Raw genomic sequence first — 20,887 nt, 5'->3', positions numbered from 1 at the left:
GTGTTTTGCCTGGAGGCGGTTTGGCCGGAGTCGGTTTGCTCGGAGGCGGTTTGGTCTGAGGTGGTTTGCCCGAAGGCTTTTTGACTGGAGGCAAAACCTGCTCGCCAGGAGGCTGTTTACTACCCCAAGGCAAGCATCTGCATGTAGATAAGACTCTAGCCTCAGCAGGTGGCGTCGATTGGATCCCAGGGTCAAGAATGCTGGCAGAAGGGGACTGTTTCAGCTCGTCCATTAATGACTGGGTCCCAATAGGGTTGGTTGCCAGTTGAATAAGTGGCGAATCTGACTCTAGACTCAGTCATGATGAAAGTGCTGTTGATTTCCTTTAGTTTTTAGGTACATCTTGGTTGACTGCCATGGCCTTTGTTTTACCAAGGAAAATAAGTCGATCGCGAGAGGGCCCCTTTTTGCCGAAAAAAGGCTAGTTAAAATTAGGGGTTGCCTGGTAGTCAGAGTTCATCATTCACGGCCACATCTTAACCCCTGTGACCATTCCAGTCCTCGGTACGGTAGTCACACCTTGGCTTGGGGTTTTGATTACGGCTTAGTGCTCTTCTTTACAATAAATCATTCCCCCGACGATTACCTACCTTGTCGTGGTGAGGGAGCTCAGTAAGAAGGGTCCTCCGGGAAACCAAAGGTAACACCATAATACTTCTGGTTTCCCAGAGAATCCTCCTTAATGAGCTCCCTCACCACGACACGGTAGGTAATCGTCGAGGAGGTTATGTTGTCAACTTTGTTCTCTGGTTGGCGTACGCTTCACCTCTTCTTTCAATCTTCGGATTATATGCCCATTCCCTGGAAGCAAGTGCTCCTAAGTCCTCCTAAGTGCTTTCCTATCCCTTCCTTGGTAGTACACTTTAAAAACTCATCGTTTCTTGTACTCAACTAGATGCTTAGCGTCTCGTAAGTGATTGCTTTCTAGTAATTTCTTGATCTATGGGCCTTTGCCTATGCTGTGTAAGACACTTACGATATACCACCTCCTTGCCAAGAGTGGCAGCCGATACCCCTGCGCCTGAGAGCAGAATAGACTGCGTTGAACTCATCAGGAGATGTCGCCTGCTAGACGTGGGACCCCTAATATTTGTCAATAACAGACTTAAGGGCGAAACTCCAGCTTGTCCAGCCTTGTCCGCTTGCTCGAAACAGCTCAGCTTTGAGCCAGAAGTCAGTCCAAGCTACTTTACCGCTGGTTTTGACTCGGTTACCAATTCGCTGATCGATGTGGGATGCAGGGTCGGAATTTCATTTTAGTCAGGATGACTACTTCGGTTTTTTTTCAGCGCAAGATTGAAACCGTGAGCTGCCATCGATCGGCTTACCCTTTGCATAAATATGTCAAGTCTGCTTTGGGCCTGTTCGACAGTACGTCCGGCAACAAGCGCCGCTACATCATCTGCATAACCGACCAGGCGCGACTATTCTGGCATATTGAGTGTAAGCAGACTATCATAGGAAGTGTTCCAGAGGTTTGGCCCTAGGATGAATCGCTGCACTCCCCCGGATGTGGCCTATATCCTCCTCTGACCCTCTAGCGTCTCATAGAGTAGAGAGCGGTTCCTCAGATAATGCCTCAATATCCGTAAGAGATGAGAATGTCTTTCCATCTTACGGAATTAAAGGCATTTCTGACGCCAACTGTTACGAGGAGCACCACCCGTCGAGATTGGGGGCTGTGTACCTCCGCCCAACAAACGGTATCCATGACCTGTATGACAGTATCAACTGTGGATATCCTCACTCTAAAGCCGAAACCCCGTGGGAATAAGTCTCCGGCAGCACGTATCGCTTCAGCGAGTTTGCTTCTGATGAGCTTTACGAGCACTTTCCCATCAGTGTGAAGCGCACAAAATGATCGGTATGAAGACTCAGGATTACCTTTACTGACCTCGCTACCTTCCAACGAGAAGGCAAAATGCCCTCTTTCAGGCAGTGGGTATGTTTTTTATAGAGAGAGCTGCCTCTTCCAACTTTTTTATAGAGAAAAGTAGGCATTCGTTACCACTCTCTGCACTGTTGTTATCATCCCGAACGGGTTACACAGGGAATAGTGTCCTGTTCGGCTTTAAGTGAACAGGGTTTTCGCGAGATCTCGATTTTTCAGGTCACCACTTTGTAACCGAGTCTTCACGAGTTCCCATTCACTTCGTTGACCAGAGCATGCCAGCAATGAGCTTTGCTCCTGTTTATTGGGCTGCGGAGTCTTCTTTAGCTAGTCTGTATTTGGTCATTATGGTTCACGCCTCCTTCCGGTCATTTAGACGCTGTGTTCATCGGCAGACCTGTGGCACTCGTTCCGGATCTGTGTAATTTCCGCCGACCACCATTACATAGATGGTTCGCCACGTCTCGATCCCCTCCTGGACATGGAAGCTTCGCAGGCAGACAGAGTCGTAACACAACTTACGACTGTGTCAGCTGCGGTGCCATCATTCCCAGGAGTGGACCCCAACGCGGCTCTATCTGTTCCAATAGCTCCGACAAACCTCCTGGTGTTCGCCTTTGCGACGTTCCATGTACAGAGCGCCAGGCTGGCGCACATCGAGAGTTTGTGCCAACCACTTCCAAAGCAATATATTGTTGGTCGCTTGCCGAAAAGTCTTGCAGAAATCGCCGCCCAACCAACGGAGACACTAGCGATTCCGACGCAAATTTTACGTCGGGAAAGCTTCCCTCGCAGCCTGGGCGCCAAGACATTGTGGTGGATCCGGTGCTTAAAACCACAAGTCCTGTTCTCGCTGCCATTTCGAGAATTCTTTTCCCTCTGGAGTCTGGGTAAGTTATGCCCTATTCAAATGCCATGGCATTAAAGTCACCTGCGAGCAGGATCCGCCCCTCTGTGCCGAATATTGTGTCCTCCAAAGTTGGCCATTGTCTCGTTTGGCGTTAGATAGACACTGAAAAACGTTACTTCCAAGCACAGCACCCAGAGAAAACCGTCCCCCGACCCTGGGGAAGAATCGTAAGGACGGCATCGGCACCTGATATATCGGGGTACCACGAACCTGTATCTCTGTTTCGGTACTGCTCAATGATGAGCGCCAGATCAGCTTTGGTCTCCGCAGTGAACTGCGCTAGCAACTGGTGAGCGATTACACTCCGGTGCGTATTTATCTGTAGGATGCGGATCATGTTGATCGCGTTCTAGCTCTTACGGTTCTGTTTTGAAGACAAGACTCCGCCCCGAGCCCGCAGTGTGCGCAAGCTTTCAGGCTACGATCCCTGCATATAACGCGTCTCTTCTTTTCGTTGCAGGTATTCGCCTTATGCCCTGTCTGGCCATTTCTGCAGCATGTTGTTCTCCTGTCTGGTCACCGGCAGGCTGCAGACGTGTACATCAAAACATCTGTAACATTGGGTAACGCGGGCCAGATTCGTATCCTACAGATAAAAAAACCACTGTTAAGAAGATTCCACGCGTATTGCTTGGCAACTTTCAATACAGCGAGTTGTTGACCCCGGGAGTTCGCAGAGGTGATATATTGGTTACTTCCGAACATTCACGTTTGATGGCCTCTTCTACCTTGTTCTTTTCCGTCAGGCAGCCAAGGTCTCGGATTTCCAGAGGTTCTAGGCTAGAAACCAAAACTTTCTCTCCCATTAACTCCCTGACCATTTCACAGAAAATATCTGTTGTTATCGGACGTAATTCGACGGGGATTCAACCACCCTTCGTTTTCCGAATAGAAGACACTTCCGTTTTGTAATTTGCGGGCTTGATCCTATAATGGATTTCGCTGAGGGCTTCGGCTAAAGTCTTGCCTTCAGTAGGCTTAATAAGCTGACGGTATAGTCCTCCTTCGTCTCCCACTTTTTTTTTCGGTGCACCATCCTTCATATTCGCCTTGATTTTGTCAGAGGCTTTTCTGATGGGACGGCGTTTTGTTGTCTTTTGTCCTTCTTTTCAGCCTAGGAGAGTATCTGAGTGAAGTCTCTTTGAGATGCCCCACCCTTCATTCGTTTTTTCCCTTCGCCCTGCAACTGGCGGTCTACGATTAGTCTGGTGTTTGCGGTGTTCTCAGCGACGGGTTGCTTCTGCTTTTGACTCATCTTCTGTTACACTACACGTCCGCCTATAATATGAAATTCTATCCAGGAGCTCCTCCAGCTCGAACAGCCCATTTTTCACGCCTTTCCTGAAGTTTTTCTATAGGAACGCCGCGGACGGCATGGGGTTCACAACTGCCGCGCTATTCCTTGACTAGCCTTTCCTCTTCGGCTTTCATAAGAATAGTCGACAGCGCTTCCACTCGGCTTATACTCGGAGTCATCTGGTCAGTTTCAATAGTTTCCACTGACTGTACTTCCTTTTGCGACATCTGCATTGCATGATACGGAGTGGGTTTCCGCCTCCATCGCAGGTGCCACATCACTCTGCTAGCCTTTATCTGTGCTTACGCATCTCGATGTTTCGTCGGGTGTTTCAGCCCTTGCTGTGTCTTTCGCTGGACGCTAGGGCTCCATCGACGTCGACAGAGAGCTTTCGACGGCTCCGGAGACTTCCAGTGAGTTCCGGCTCATTAGCAGTTCGCTCTTAGCTGAGAAACTTTCTCGAGGTTACTAACTAAGACGCAGGTATTGTACCAGGTAGGGGGTCAAAAATACTTGCTCGGGCAGCTCGGGGGTGTCACCCCCGAATCGTATATATCTACTATTACCAAATTTCCTGAAACCCTTCCCGTTTTTAAAGTTCAGTTTAGGAGTACTAAATATTGGAGCTAATATAGGTCATAAAATTGGAACGTTTGGTGCGAAACCAACCATAACCAACAAATTTACAGGAGATTAAAATTGTACTTTTAGTGTGGACTTACTGATCCTAAGATATCCTAGAGATTAAAATGGAAAAATCTTTCGGTTTTGGACTTCTTTTTATTACTTTTTAGAAATGGAATTCCGGAAGGACAATTCAAAGCCAAGTAAGTGACTCTACCAATCTTTTTTATTTGACGGAAAAAAGTTTATAATTTTTAATTAAATAATAATAACTCATCTGTTGGACTTAGTTCCAAACCATGACGCAGGCGTGTGTATCTTTTGTTATTTCTTATTATTTGTATCTATAAAAAAGTCATCAAAATTAAAGTGAATTCTGTTAAGCAAACTAAAATTTATCTTGCCTTATTTTGGTTTATTCTGATGTGGTTTTCTTGCAATATAATTCACTGGAGTCAAATGTATATCCTGGTGGACACTGTTCCTCCTGCAACATATTCAGGACACAAACATAGAACTTCGTGCTGTCACTTTCATGACGTGCATAGGCTCCAGATGGAAGATTCCTGCAGGACTGTAATGGGAATTAATAATAAATATTAATTGTTTTCACTGGGGAAATTCTATCTGAAATGCATGTATCTAAACTTGATTATAGTTTGCAAATACCCACCGATTTTCCCGGAATCGTTGTCAGTCTGTTCGGTAGAACTGTGGTTCTTTGGTCTACACACATAAGTATTGTTTTAGAGAAAACTTGGTCCTGCGGACATATCCTTCGTTGAAGATAGCCATTCAAACAAACGTAGAAATATCTTGAATCTAAGTAATCGGCAGCAAACTCTCCGGCTCGGATAGTTCCGCATGCCTAGGAAGATGGAAAACATTTATAGAAATGGAATTGATTTTAGAATTTTGGAGCAGCAAAATGATCGCTTTTCCTACCTTCTCTTCGGGGGTTGAAACTGTTGTCGTTGATAGCAGCGAGCTCGAAATGCATATTAATCTTGATAAGTCAAAAACTTGACCTGGCTCACATTCGTATGACGTAAGGTCACCATTTACACAAAGGTAGAACTTGGTGGGATCGTATTCATCGTCTACGAATTCACCATTTTTGACGTTGCCACAATCCTTAAAAAATGGGTCAAAATTGGTATCTTAAGTTTGGGAAGTTTAGAACAGATCAGAGAAAATAAAAATTAGAGACAGGAAGCTTCGAGCAGAGAAGATTCTCCAGGACTTCATATTCAGGCGCAACTTTGACCATAAATATTGTTCTGTGCTTCGTGATTGTCCTTCATCTTTGTGTTTGTCCTCTTGCCTTAGGCCTACCGCTACCGTAAATGTGTCGATTATGAAGCTTAAGAATGGTTTCTTTCCTAGTAGAGAGAGAGAGTAGTATCGTGAAAGGTGACAGTTCTGGTAACCAGAAAGGAGACACGCCACCGGGGTCGAGGTCAGAAAGGCGGCCACGTCAAAAGCTGCATGACTCTCCCTTCTCAGAAAAAAACAATTGACGAACTCAACAAGCGCAAGTCATCTCCCCGGAGAGGATGGACTCCGAAAAACAAGGACAACAGAAGGTCAAAAAGTGCGGGGCCAATGACGTAGCAAGAAGAATTCCGCGAGGTGACAACCAAATGGACCAAGCAGCGTCGAAAAAATACAGCAACTACAATTTAAGTTAAAGGGCTGCAAAGAAGCACTTTGCACAAATGGGGTGGGTGCGAGTACAAAGCCAAGACTTGTGCGTCGAAAAAATGCTGTGTTTTTTGCAAGGATTCGCAAAAAGAAGACATGCCTGACGTTTCCGGGCAGGTCTTCAAAGAAGAGAGGTGCACTGTGCTAAGTCTTCCAATACAGGGTACTATCTGCTTCCAGGTTGCCCCCCCTCTCCGATGTTCTGCCTAAACCTTGGCCATTGATTGGACTCGCGGAGGTTGTGGTTGACATCGCAGCTAGCAAATGGGTGCTGTTACGTTTTTCGGCTCCTTACCCATGTATGATGATAGTCTGCGTTTGTAGAGTTTGCTCGTTGGATCTTGTAATCCAAGTAGCGCCAGATTTGTTGCACCTGTAAGTTTGTTCTGACCATTATTTCGTTCAACACTTTAGTGATCAAAATTGAAGAGGGGGGATTTCTTTGTATGATTCGCTCAGTCTTTTGGCGGGCTCGCGTAGTTTGACATTATACAGTATTGATGGCTCAATGTCCATAAAGCGCATATGGTATGAGGTAGCAACAGCATATTTTGATCTCCTTGCCATCTCTTTTGTCTCAGCCGGAAGTTTGGTCCAGAATTTCTTTAAGAACACGTTCAATGTCTCAACCTTCTTCTGTCAGCTTGTTTCTTGCGTAAGTTATTTTTGAAGTGGTGGTCTATCCATGCAGCCCAGAACTTCCGCAAAGTATTATCGTAAGACGAACCAAACGCATGACTGCAACCTCTTTTTTCCGTTATTGTTGAATTGTTTGCCGCGGACCTTTTCCAATTCAACGTTGGATCGATTAAGTGATCTCGCTTATGGGGTTACCGGGCGAACCTGTAGCTTCGCGGGCGCCTGTCTGGACCTTCAACCTTGACAAGGAGGCCCAATTGGTCCCGTCCTGAACATTAAGCTTGAAAAAGTGCTCCCTTCGCTCCAGGACTTTAAAGGGGCCCTCGTATGGTGGGTTCAGGTTCCGCCGAGTAGCATCCACCCTAAAGACAAAGACGACCTCTGAAGATGTGTCGAAGTCACTGGGGTGTCGACTTCCGGCGTCGTGTATCGGGAAGGTGGAGTTGGCCTCAGTTTCGAAACCGTGCCCTTCAGTAGGTGTAACATGCTGGATTCGCTTAGCCCTGCCCTGTTATCTAGCACAAGGATGGCGGGAATTCTCCCCCATCTCCGTGAGGAGCCGATGAGGACGAAAGGCAAGGACCGCAAGCACAGCGGATCATCGCGAACCATTAAGGCGGCCTTTAAAATTCGGTGCCAACGTTCCAGCAGCTCATTGCACTGCAGATGGTTTCCAGTGGTCCTGTGACGTTTGAAACCAAGGAGCTTGCCTAATTCCGAGAGAAGAATAGACTCAAACTGCATTCCCTCGTCTGTCATGATTACGGCTGGTACACCAAAGTCCAGGATCCATTCTCGAAAAAGGGCCTTGATACTTGATTGTACCGTAATGTCAGTCAGAGGTATTGCTTCAGGCTATCGCCCGTCGATAATTGTGGGGCAGTACTTGTATCCGTGCGAGTCTTTCAAATGGCCAACAATGTCGAGGTGGATGGTGTGGAAGTGCTTGGTCGACCGAGGGAATATGTCCACCTCCTTTTTTAAGTACTTGCTGATTTTACTCTTCTGGCACGCGATACATTGTTTGGCCCAAAAGTTTACGTCCTTGTTCATACACGGCCAGAAGTATTTTCCAGTGACTAACCAACAAGATCGTGTACATCGTGGAATACTACGCCCTAGGTCCTTTGTCTGAGTTATCGTAAAGTAAGTAGGAGTTTGAGTCGAAGACGGAAAATTTCTTGAACTTGTATTTGGAGCTTCTCTTCGGGCTCTGAAGCTCTACATCGTCTTTCTGCGCCTCGGTGATTACCTTATAATTGACGGCGGCGAAGAATGTTGTTTCAAGGTTCATGATGAAGCGTCCGTAACGACGTTGTCTTTTCCAGACCCGTGTTGGATGTTGGAAGTGAACTGACTTATCAAACTCAAATGCCGAAGTGGGCGTGGAGACGCTTTGTCGGTCCGTGAACACGGTGAATGGCCTGCCTTCAAGGGAGAAGCGGAAATATTTAAAAGAGAGGTACGCGGCAAGTAGCTCACGATTATAGACGCTGTAGTTACGTTGAGCTAGGTTGGGTTGTTCGGAAAAGAAGCTTAACAGTTGCCAGATTTGATTCACCCGTTAGTGAAGAGCGGCACAGCTAGGGGTGCATATGGTTGATAAAATTCTAGTAGTGCAGCATCAACAAGTTGTTGTTTGACCGTTTCAAACGCTTGGACGCCTCAGCAGACCACACAACCTCGCGGGACTCTTTGATTTTGAGCCCAGACTGAAACAGAAGTCTAAGTCTGGTAGGACAGCATTGCACAAGCCAAAAGTCATCCTGGTGAGCTCAAAGAGTCCAAAAGATGTGCAGATTACCGTTTTTGGTATGTCTTCAGGAGCAACAGGGATTTGGTGATACGCCTTGGCCAGATCCAACGTCGACAGTCGGTAGTGTTGACGTGGTGCTGCGCATTTTGCTTAACCGACTTTAGGTTAGTATTTAGTCGGTGGTCTAACAGCTAATATTTGCGGGAGTTCAACACTAGGTGGATAGATCCTGTGTCGAGTTGCCAAATCTCCCGGGTAGTAATCGCCCACCCGTGGATAAATATTGGCTATGGGAAGGACACCCAGAAATCAAACCAAGTATGGAGGACGAGAAAGGTAGCTTTTTTATGGTGCAGGGCTACGGAAACCCAGTACCGGCGGTTTTTGGAAGTGGGCAAGCGAACTCATAGCTGTCGATATTCAGCGACCGCAGTGCCTGAGTAGTGAAAAAATTGGCTACTTTGGTATCTAATGCTACAAGAGATCGTAGTGGAATGGAAATGTGATCTACATACGATCCTTTCGTAAAAGCTCAAAACTTCGGAGGAAATCATTGAGGGCAACTTTGCCCTTAGGCAGTCGAGATTCGTCGCAGGACTCGGAAAGGAGAGTCCTCGGAGTGACATAAATATCGAAACTGTAAAAAACGACCGTGGAAGGCAGCAAACTGCAACAGCGTTTGTTTCATTGGGGGACCGCATATATGAACTTTATGAGCTCAGTAAGGAGAGTCGGAATATCCGTCAAAATATCAAGGCTCTGATACTTGGCATTAAGTTGTCTTATATTGGGGTGGTGAGGAAAAAAACGTCCAGGCATCATGTGGCAAATTCATGGGGGAGACGCATGTGGCGCCTATCCAACATAAGGCAGGTTAGAACGCGGGCAAACCGAGTAGGAATGGAATAACTGAATCACTTCGTGCCCAACAGGAGCCAAAGAAGAAGGAGGACTTTTCGCCGAGGATAGCTAAGGCGACAAAAGTTCCGGGTAGGTCTTCGATTATGGTCCCAACTTTGGCAAAGGGGGAAGAGCCTACAGTCGGTAAACCCGACGAATGGGCAAAGGGGGCAGAAAGGGAAAAGGACGATTTGTCCGGAGATAATCATTATTTTCATGAAAGGATACCTCATCGATATTTTCGGAAATTCAAAGCCGATCTGGAATTGACAGATCTGAGCGGTAGTCTGAGTCTGAGTCGTATCAGGCGCACGCAAAAGGAGGATCTGATGCTGGAGTTAAACAAATCTAGCGACAAAACAATGACTAGTCTTCGCGGTCAGGTGGTAAAGGTGCTAGGTGAGCAAATAGACATGAAAGCTCAAAAACGACGGATAATAGTCGAGTGCAACGACCTAGACGAGGTCATATCGCGAGAGGATATCTTTTACGCTAGCAGAACAATTTGACCATAGTGGAATAGAAGAAAGCGTGATCGAAAGGATGAAGAAGGCATATAGAGGTGCACAGACCCCTATTATTAGCTTGTTGGTGGAATTACCGATTAAACTGACTACCGAGGGCAAAGTAGGAATGGGTTGGACTGTGTGCCGATTTAGCGAGCAAGTATCTCTCAAGAGAGGCTGCAGATGCCTCGATTTCGGTAAGTACGATAGGTCGAGAAGGTGTGGAATTGTGGGGAAGAAGGCCACCTTATCAAATAGTGCACGGGAAATCCACACCGACCGACACCTTGCAGGTGGTGGTAGGCGCCCGGCTTATCAGAATGAGCTGAATCATCACCATCATTATCAACGGCGCATCAACCGGTATCCGGTCTACGCCTGCCTTGATAGGGACTCCGGACATTCCGGTTTTGCGCGAAGTCCACCAATTCGATATCGCTGTTACGGTACGCTCCATGACACCGAGGTTCTTCTGGGAGAGCTTAAAATTGCTCGGCCCTGGGTAAGTTCATCGAGTAAGACCCACGTTCTGACAACATAGACCTTTTCAACCTTCCGTGAGATCTGGGTACCAATTTGAATCAGCGGTGAATTTTGAGTATCGCGAATTCCTGGATGCGGACAACTCCATACCACTCAACACCATCATAGTGAAGAGGCTTCGTCGTATGTGGAATGCGACTCTTATGTGAAATTCCAGCGGTTTTGTCTACGGTTCTTCTCGGCCTTCGAACGTTTTAAGGAGGAATGACAGTCCTTTCTAGCTGAAAGCTTTGGTACACAACATCGTTTGTCGAAGGTCTAAGACGTCTTACTCAGGTCATCATGTTTGTCCCGGCCTAAATGCATATCGCCCCCAAAAAAGGCTATTATGTTTAAAGCTACGCGGACCTGTTCCTACGTTTTCAAACGGGTAAATGCTCAGGAAAAACCATTGGATCGTCCATTCTTTCTACAAGAACGGCTTGCAGGATCAAAGTAGCTGATGGTCATAGGATCTAACCTAGCCAAAATTCGGTCCTGAAATATCTCTTCCTGCAGTACAACGCCAAAATACAATATTTACCTTCGATACAGAGACTACGCATTTCAAACTTTTCGGATCAAATTTATAGGATTCAGGACATGAATTAGATACCCAATGATTTTCGATACATAAATAGTAAGAAGAGTCGTTTTTCACATCAGGAGCAATTGTATTATTTTCACATGGCTGAAAAGAAAAAATGAAAGTGAGAGGAAGTAGCAAATAGTAATACCATATTTCAAGGATACCATACCGTAGGTAGGGCACAAGATTTGTCCTCGAACACCCAATTTATTGCGCATATTCGTGATTCCCAGTTACCGTTGACGCATTCGACGTAGGTATTATTGCCTGTACCAATGGTTTCTCCTTCAGTGCTGCAGGTCTAGGAAGACAATTAAGGATAATGTTTTAGAATCCTTTTGAAAAATTCAAAATCTTTTTTGTAAAAAAGAAAGTCAGAAATTTTACGAAACTGGCTCCGAACGTGTTTATTTTTATCCGAAAGTTTGAGCCATCCAGCGAACTGAAGGATCTGACAGTAGTGATCCCCACCACACGTGGTAGATAAGACGTAACTTTGCTTCAGTTGCATCTATTATGTATTTGCCATTTGGTCCTTAATGGGGAAAACCGCGTCACTCACGCCTACGAGCCATCGGTTCGCAAATGCGCTTCAGCTTTCCGCAGGAATTCCCAAGAAGCTTGCATTCCTCTTGCACTATCCTACACCATGCGTTTATTGGGCGATCGTCCATTTTGGGTTGGAGACATTGGCGAGGTTTGAACAACGTCACTTGATGGAAAAAATCTTGTATCTAATCTTGTTAGTACGAATCCTTAGATCAGGACGTAAAAACGCATAGGGGGTGACAAAATGTAGGATCATTATAATTCTGCATTATGAATGGGGTTGAAGAGACCGTGATAAAGGAAGACATGTCTAACTAGTGACTCAGAGTAGAAATTGGTAAACCTGCCAGGCCAAAGTAGCCATTTTTGGCTAAATGTTGTTGGGAGGTAGCTCAGTAAGGGTGATCCTCTAGCGGACCAGAGGTGAGGGATAACCACCATGTCGATACCGTGCGATAACTACCATGTTGAAGGTTGAGTGGTCACAGGGATAAGGATGAGGCTGAAAATGATGAACTCTGGGTACCAGGTGCTATTCTGCTTCATCTAGCCCTGTCTAGGCATACAGGGGTACTGTCGAGATGGCTTTCCTCGGTAAAACAAAGGTCATGGCAACCAATTATGATAAAACTTGAAAAGGAATAAAATAAAATCGAAACTAAATTTCGAACGTAACGATCTAACCTGTGTGAAGGGGTCACCTGGAGTTCATCTATGTAGAGCCTGAGTGCACGCTCAGATTCTCTCGTTGGGACCCAGTCCTTAACGGGCGAGCTAAAGGATACCCGTTCCATTAGCACTCCGGGCTCTAGTTGGCGCCACCTACTGAGGTTAAAGTCCAACCCACGTTTTCCGTTTTCTGGCAAAACAATGCCTTTGGGCCAGCTGCCTTCGGGTGAAATACTTTTCGCAAAACTGCCTTTGGGTAAGCATCCTTGGGTAAACTACCTTTAGGTAAACCAAAATCCCCGGATTGTGATAAGGCTGAGAGGGTAGGAACACTCGGGGTATCTGCGGCTAAGAGCAAACCAAAGGCAACGATCCTATGAGGATTGCTCCTTCTCAGCCCAAAGACTATCAAAGGGGGCTCATATACAGCCAATGCTATCGAAGCCCATGGATGGGTTTTGTATCTCTACGTTAATCGATCTCGCCACGAAGTGGAAACTCCTGATTTTATGAGCTGCATCACATAATTAGTAGGGGACACTGCAAAATGTTTCGGCTAAATTTTGCCGGTGATGATATGAACGATTTGCTCAAGAGTCACTTCTCCTTCTTCAATGAAGTCTAAGAGGGTATGCAGCTAACCATGAAGATGATCTCTTAGCTGCCATTGTCCAAAAAGTTCTTTCTCTAACTTCATGATGAGCAGGGTAATGTCGCTGAGGTTCTGGAACAACATGAGGATGCTACTAGGCAGAAACATAAGAGAGAGAGAGACCTGAAAGGCCGGGACCTGTCTTCATTATCGGCATTGCTGAACCTAATATTTAGTAGGTTCGTGAATAAACGGTGCGGGACCGGTATGCTTCAAAAGTCGATTCTTAAGGTCAGTCGACGATAGCGTAAAATGAAGAGATGCTAGGCAGCTTGTTGTTAAACACTAGAGACCATAGCCCTAAAATTATTGCCAGCAATTTCAACGCGTAGGTCTTGGACTGAGGAAGCCAAGTGACGAACTCAAGGAGCCAAATTCTACTTGAAACCTTAACGAAACTGGACATTGAACTCATCAACCATGGGATTCATTCTAGGTAGAGGGTTAGGCTTAATTGAACGTACTTCAGTACCTAATTGGCGAGAGGGATGGCCTGGCGGTTAAGTGAACACTGCAGCTATAGTGACTGCCATTAGAAGCGGAGGAGTTGACAGTCGAATACGCAACATAAGCGAAAAAGAGCTTTTGAGAAGGGACATTACTGGCGACTTTAGATGGAGGACTTGATTCGAAGCGAATGGTCCTAGAAAAGCTGAGGTAGCTATTCCAGTGGGTAGCTGAGGCATGCAATGACGGCGTTTTTCCCACAGTAGGAAACTGCACTACTAGTGGGACGAGAAAATCTCACTGTTGAGATCACCGTTTCGGCGAGGGAGGAGATAATGGAGGTTAGCCAGAACATCGTGAGATGGAAAAAGAATACCGTGAACTTCGAAGTAGCCTTAAGAAGGGAATATGGAAAAATGAGTGGAATCACTACAGGCAACTGCACTGTGAGGCAAACACTAACCCGTGGGGTACTGCCTATTAGGCTCTAATGATTAAGGTTTGTAGGCAAAAATCACCTCAAGCCTCGCGCCTACGATTACTGTTCAAAATAATTGCAATTATTTTCTCACAATATGAAGAAAGAGGATCTTTCGATCCCGTGGTAACGGAGGAGGAGCAACAAGACAACTCCAAACAAGGTGGGGATAATTAGACTCCGGTATTCGACGGGTTTCTGAATAAACCTCTGAAGTTGACTGCTTAGATCAAGCCTTGAATCGTGCATGGTGGACGGAGTGTGTCCCATCTAGTGGAAGAGCCGGGTTTCGTCCTGTGACTGAAGCTCTAAAAACCAGCTGACGCACCCTTTTACATTGCCTTATCTGTCTTTTAGACATCATGGGACAGATGTTGGAGAGGGTGATATACAACAGGGTATTTTCGTGCGGTGAACTACTGGGTGGTCTATCGGTAATATAGCTTTTGGCTAGCCAGTTCGATGCAATAGGAACAATATTAGAGTTGGCTCGGGAAGCGTCGGCCGCGGTAGATATCAGCAATGCCTTTCATTTGGCCAACTGGAGGTTGGATTAAGGACGCACTGGCTAAACTTGGTTTTCCTGGTTACTTAGTTTGGATAATCGAGAGTTAGGTCTCAGAGAGACTTCTTTGGTACGGGACAGATGGCAGGTTCTTCAAGGCTCCCGTTGGAGCCCCTGTGGTGGAACATCATGTATGTCGAAGTGCTTGGCCTTCGCGTGACAAAGGAGGCAACTTCGATTGGTTTTGCAGACGACCTAGCCATGGTAGTTGCTTTGAAGGACGTTGAGAACTTGGAACTTTATAGAAGTGAAACCATTCATGCCAGCAAAAACTTATTACCAATCGCAGGAAAAAAATATTGTCAAAATTCGGGTTTGTAATCACGAGGCTAATGATTGATGCCAAGTTGAGCTTGAAGATGCACTTGCACTATACGCGAGAGAAGGCAGCAAAGGCTCGTTCATCTTTAGAAATGATGATGCCTAATATTGGAGGGTCAAAGTATAGTCGATGGTTGCTTGTCACAGGGGTGGTGAAATCCTTCCTGCTATACGTGGGTCCTATCAAGGCATGAGTACTGGACAACGGTGGTGAACCGGAGAAGGGTGAGTTGGGCAATACGTCAATCGCTCTGAGTGTGTGCAGTGCATATTGGATAATATTGAATGGGACAATGTGGGCTATCGCGGCAATGACTCCTTTAGGAAGTGAAGCACAGTCTCTCGCCCAGAGAAGGAGGGCGTATTGACTCGATGTGACTACGGACTTCCGAAACGCCACTAGGAAGGAGCTTTACAGAAGATGACAGCAACTGGGGGAGGATTTCTAATATCACCGCTGGACCCATACGTCATTCCCGTGTATTGATAGATGGGATGGGCGAAAACACATAGTTCCTTGCGGGACATGGTAGTTACAGGAAGTACTTGCTGCGCTTCGGATTCGAAGAGTTCCCCGATTGTCGCGAAGGCGCCGTTGTATCCGATGTCCCATTTTTTGCCTGAGAAGGAGGATGTTAAACTGAGCCATCAATGTAGCTATCAGACTCCTTAATCTTGTGGAGAAGATCCTGAAGTCGGAAGCAAATTGAAACGGGGTCAACGCAACAATAACTACGATACAAGTAAAGTTCTAGTAACTCGATTGACCCCGGAAAGCGCGACGGATGCGTGATTTAATGGGTGTAGACCAGAGTCCTCCCTATGAAGTAGGGTAGAAATGCGAACGTGGTTTTAGCGGGTGAGAATTTGTGCATTCTCTGGCCTTTGGCAGATGTGCGCAGAGACGCAAAGACCTGCGATTGCGGCAGGCAGGTTGTAATTGGATAAGCTGGGAGCTTCCAATGTAGCTGTTCATCGAAGTTCTCATCTCATTCTATTGAATCCTGAAAGAAGGTTGACGCCGACCAATACTAAAGGGATATAGGACTTACTCCTTGTGGTGGCGTTGGTTCTGTTGGTGGCGTTGATTCTGTCGTTCCCTCCGTTGGTATCGTTGGTTTTGTAGTGCCTTCCCCATCGGTTGTAGTTGATGTTCCTGTTGTGCAGTTGTAACAATACAAATTTATAGGGTCGAAGAGCCAGCCTGTAGGGCAAGTCTCTTGATTCAGGACACCATTGTTGCATACATAGAATTTATTAGGGTTGAATTCGTCTGGTAGGAAGCCACCGTTCTTCAGAGGGCCACAGTTCTAGAAAAAGGATAGGAAGGATTAGGAAATATTTTGAGGCCATTGTTTGCTTCAAGCTTGTTACCTTTGCTGATTCAGTTGTTGATTCTGTTGATGAGGTTGTCGGTGTTGTTGTTGGGGTTGTTGTAGGCGTTGTTGTTGGGGTGGTCGACTGTGTTGTCGTGCCGTTCTGTACGCAGACTAAATCTTTTTTGTCGAAAATTTGTTCATCAGGACATGATAACTGACGCAAAGTGCCACATATGCAAACATAGAATCGTTTGTCATCGAATTCGTCTGGTAGAAAGCCGCCATCTTCTATTTGTCCACAATTACAAGGATTGGCAGTTGGTGTTGTTGATTCTGTAGTTGAGGAATTAGTCGAGGATGTTGTGGATGTGGTTCCAGCCACGCACATCAACAAATCCTTATCGAATGTTGAACCAGACGGGCAGCTCCTTTGAGTCCACACTCCATTGACACAAACGCAGAATTTTGTGTCATCAGAGTCATCAGGACGGAAAGCACCTTCTTTACATTCCGGCGGGGTTTCAGTGGTTGACGTAGTACTACTAGTTGTTGAGGTACTTGAGGTAGTTGTTGGTTCTGATTGACACATCAGCAAATCTTTATTGAAAGTCCAACCCTCTTGGCAACTTTTTTGATTTAACACGCCGTTTACGCAAACGTAAAAGTTGTTGCTGTTGAATATATCGGGGATAATTGTGCCACTAGGCAGAGGTCCACAGTTGGTACCTGGAGTCGGACTCGGTGTGACTACTTGAGATGTATCACATATCTCTAAAGTTTCTGAAAATTCAAGCCCAGGTGGGCATTCCACATGGCGTAGAGCTCCGTCTTGCATACATATGTAATAGCACGATTTATTGAAAGCATCTGGTATGAATCTACCTGGAGTACCGCAATTCTGGAATATAAGAAAATTGATAGAGTTTAGTGAAAGGAAAAGATTATCCTTAAAACTCGGTGTAGGAAAATAACTAAGCTAAGCTAATATTATGGGAACCTGGCCTGGTCTGACTATGCTACAGATGAAGGTTGCATAATTTGACCCATACACTACTTCAACGCGATGACCGTTGAAAACCGTCTTCGGATGGGTCAAGAGTGTACCGAGCTGGGCTGGGAATTAGTGCCTCTAATTAGGATCTCTTTGCCTACTAGTCATACTTAGGAGGTAAGCAGATCTTGTGAAGGATAAATCAAAGCAAAAGCCCAGGTACGGTCCTCTTTGCACTGGAAAAGTGTTTACAGGACCTTAAGTCAGGGTGGATGGCTAAGGAGGAGCGGCGGAGCTTGCCCTCTAGTATGTACATATGAAATTATTTGGGTACCTTCAGTTTCAAGGAGCACACTTACCCTGGTGATCGGGCTACTCAGAGTGGGTATTTTTCCGGAGTACTCATGGGACCACCTAAACCTACCCTAAAACTGTCGACGTTGGGGGTTCTCCAGGAAACCCCGAAGAATGTCGGCTACCGAAAGCTTGTAAAGAAATGGAAGTTGGTTCTAGTCCTACCGAAGATCCAATATCAGGAAGCCAGATTGAGCCAGCAAGATTGAGGAGAATGAAGAGGCTACTCTCGAGAGCGTACTGTCGACGGATAGGATGATAAAGACATTGTTAAATACCTGGCGATCGCCGAGGAATACAACAACAAATGTCTGTGATTCCAACAAAAGACGACACCTACCGCCTTCAAACATAATCAACTTCACGATAAGGTCAGACAAGAAACTAAGAGAAACAGAGTGTATAAGGGCTTGGACGGTAAGCAACTTACAGACGCTGCATCGTAGCAGCAACGCCCGCCGACGAATAACGCACCACGAAACTCTTCAGCAACGTGGCCAGGAGTCACTTAGGGGTAACGCTGACAGCGGAAAAGTGGTGTGGATGGTGTGGAATAGTGTTGAGGCCAGACTTTCGGAGATAGTAATCAAACATTTCCTGTACGGCAAGGTAGACCAAGGGCCATTATCCCACCCCCCCCCTCCCTGGATCCTCTCAGCTAATCCTATTTCAGCCCATGCATCGCTAAGGTCAGCGATGCCTAGGAGTGCGTAAAGTTCAAGATTATCCCATACAACGAAATTCCTAGGAGACTTGTATGTTAACGAAGATCCGCATGTTTAGGGATAAGCTCCTGCGATCCCTGTTTTCAAATCCCTAGGATCCCCGTATACGACTGGGTGGTGATCAAAACAAAGCAACCTCAAGTGAACGATCAGTATTATCTGCACCGCCTAAATGAAGGTACTGGAACAAGCGGTCTACAAAGGGGGGGTTAAGGGACACGAAGATGACCGCCTTGACTCAGTCGAGGTTGGCAACGAGTTGTTAGAGAATATGAAGACGGGCTCAGCATCGCCCAGATAAATTTCCAAGCGTGAAATGGGCCTCAGCTAATCAGCTAGTCTTTCTTCGGGATGAAGACATCAGAGTCCCATTTGACGAACCATCCAAATGCTCCAATACACTCTGCAGTACCTTCCCTAAGAAAGAAGGATCCTGCTCAACAGCCCGTCTCAGAAAGCCATCCACATTCTGTGCAACATTGTGAAAAATAAAGGGATTGGCGTCGTCGACGAATGGGATCATAGAGACCTCGATGAACACCTGGCGATAGTGGAGAAATATAATAACAAATGACCAGAAAAGCAACAGAAGACAAAATCTACCGACATCAAGCGTACTCAACTTCAGGACGAGGTTGAACAAAAAACAATGGAAGCTGAGTGTATAAGTGCTTGGACGTCAAGGAACTTACAGACGTTGCATCGTAGCCACAAGGGCCGACCGACGAATCATGCACTTCGATATTATTCAGTGAATCCTTTCAGGTAGTCCTTTTTCGGTGCATGCGTCGCTAAGATTAGCGGCGACTGGGGGAGCTCTGGGAGGTCAAAATGGCTCCATATAACAAGGTTTCCATTAGACGGGTAGGTTGCCGACGATCCGCGTGTAGCTCGTTCGATCGCTGGTCTTTCTCCGGGAAAAAGACCTCAACATCCCATTCGAGGAACCATCAAAGGGCTCCAAAGTAAATATTACAATTTATTCCGAAATACGAGGAACATTAGTCAGGACAGACCCGGAGCACGTATTCTCGGCTTTCTATGTCCAGACCGGAGTTCTAGTGACTTAACCATGGACAAACTGAAGGAAGAGGAAGCAGAAAACGTATATATCTCATCGGCTTATATGACTCTCGGCTGATTATCTCTATCAGAAGGACCAAGGCATCTGATCTCCATCAGTGAGGATGACCAATCTGTTGATAGGTATTCCTCATTTTCCCAGCTCGGAGAATCGTGGAAAGGACCTTCTGATCTAAATCTAATCTCATTCATTGACTTCACGAGGATCGACTGGAGGAAGTTTGGTAAAGTTATTAAGAACAAATTCTTTTATGTTCATAATGATAGCATTGGTACGACAGAAGAACTAGAAGAATTAAAGGTTCGGGTTCTGAAAAAGGCCTTCGAAACTACCTTTAAAATCACGTGTTCAGCAAAGAGCAATAAAAGACCTTGCTGTCGTGGTGGAGTGAATATTTGTCCATCCCCAGGAAGGTGACTAGGGAAGTCTCTGACCGCCATAGAAGGACTGCCTGAAGAGGGAAAACTTGGCCATCAAGACTACCAGGAAGCAGTCCTGGATGGACTAACATTGTAAGCACTAGGAAGTCTGCAAACTCAGAAAGGCTTTGACCAGACTTCTGTTTTAAAAAGTTGGAAGACTCATGGACGGAATATTACGGTGAGACTCCGGAGCTGTTGGTTTATACCTGTGAGGAAAACTGCGGGTCAGTACCTTCTTTAGAGGGTATGCAGCTTGAATCTTGTGGGGTTATCGAACCGACATTTACCGGAGTTAAAATCAACTGACAAACAAATTCCAGGCACAACAAACAGATTCCAGGCATATAAATCTCTGGGCCTAGGCGGCATAGTGCTATGCATGCTTCAGAAATAGCAAGAGAGGGTCTTACCTTAGCTTCTAAAGATTCGCTGGAACTGTATTAAGTTAGGAAACCTAACGAACTCCTGACCCGCGCCAGTATTTTTCACACTGAAAGCGGGCAGCCGCACTCATGAGCCCAGTTTGAATCTCTGATTAGGCTTGTTGAAGTTCCTTGCCACGAAAATGAGAATTGGGCGATAGCATCGTATTCGTGGAGATATGTCACCTATCACTCTTGCCGAGAAGGGCATCCTTCGTCATCTTCGCACACAAGAGAGGTGATGGGGTTGAGGTAGGGCAACAGCAAACAAGATTTGCGACAAATGAGAGAACACTTTGAATTCTTACTCTCACGTTACATAGACGGGAAACCTAAGTCTAGGAAAGGCAAGTATTCTATCTGAGGAGGGACTCATTTTTGATAGTTTGTCTGGAAGTAGTAGAGAACTAGGTACCACAATGGACGCTTTATCTATGTTGGGTGAAATTTTTACGCTATCTATAGGAAAACGCGAGAAAGATTATCCAGTATTTGCTTTGATTCTTTCTCTGATGAAGGAGGAGCAAAGGCGGTAGCGACAGAAATTCTAA

The 20,887-nt window shown here is 45.9% G+C and overlaps 1 protein-coding gene across 1 annotated transcript in view; it reads right to left on the bottom strand.

Annotated features, from left to right (window-relative positions):
- The window catches only part of LOC119647590, a 122,287-nt gene that overhangs the window by 30,485 nt on the left and 70,915 nt on the right, over positions 1-20,887 (bottom strand). The window contains exons 29-33 of the mRNA XM_038048604.1: positions 16,394-17,236; positions 16,072-16,329; positions 5,668-5,856; positions 5,396-5,590; positions 5,173-5,296 (exon numbers count right to left, since the gene is read on the bottom strand). Coding sequence (XP_037904532.1) covers positions 5,173-5,296; positions 5,396-5,590; positions 5,668-5,856; positions 16,072-16,329; positions 16,394-17,236 — 1,609 coding nt within the window. The remainder of the gene's footprint in view (positions 1-5,172; positions 5,297-5,395; positions 5,591-5,667; positions 5,857-16,071; positions 16,330-16,393; positions 17,237-20,887) is intronic.

This window comes from Hermetia illucens, chromosome 2 (assembly GCF_905115235.1).
Source record: "Hermetia illucens chromosome 2, iHerIll2.2.curated.20191125, whole genome shotgun sequence".
NCBI lineage: Eukaryota > Metazoa > Arthropoda > Insecta > Diptera > Stratiomyidae > Hermetia > Hermetia illucens.
The sequence above is the reverse complement of the archived record's forward strand: the minus strand, read 5'-3'. Positions and strand labels throughout refer to the sequence as shown.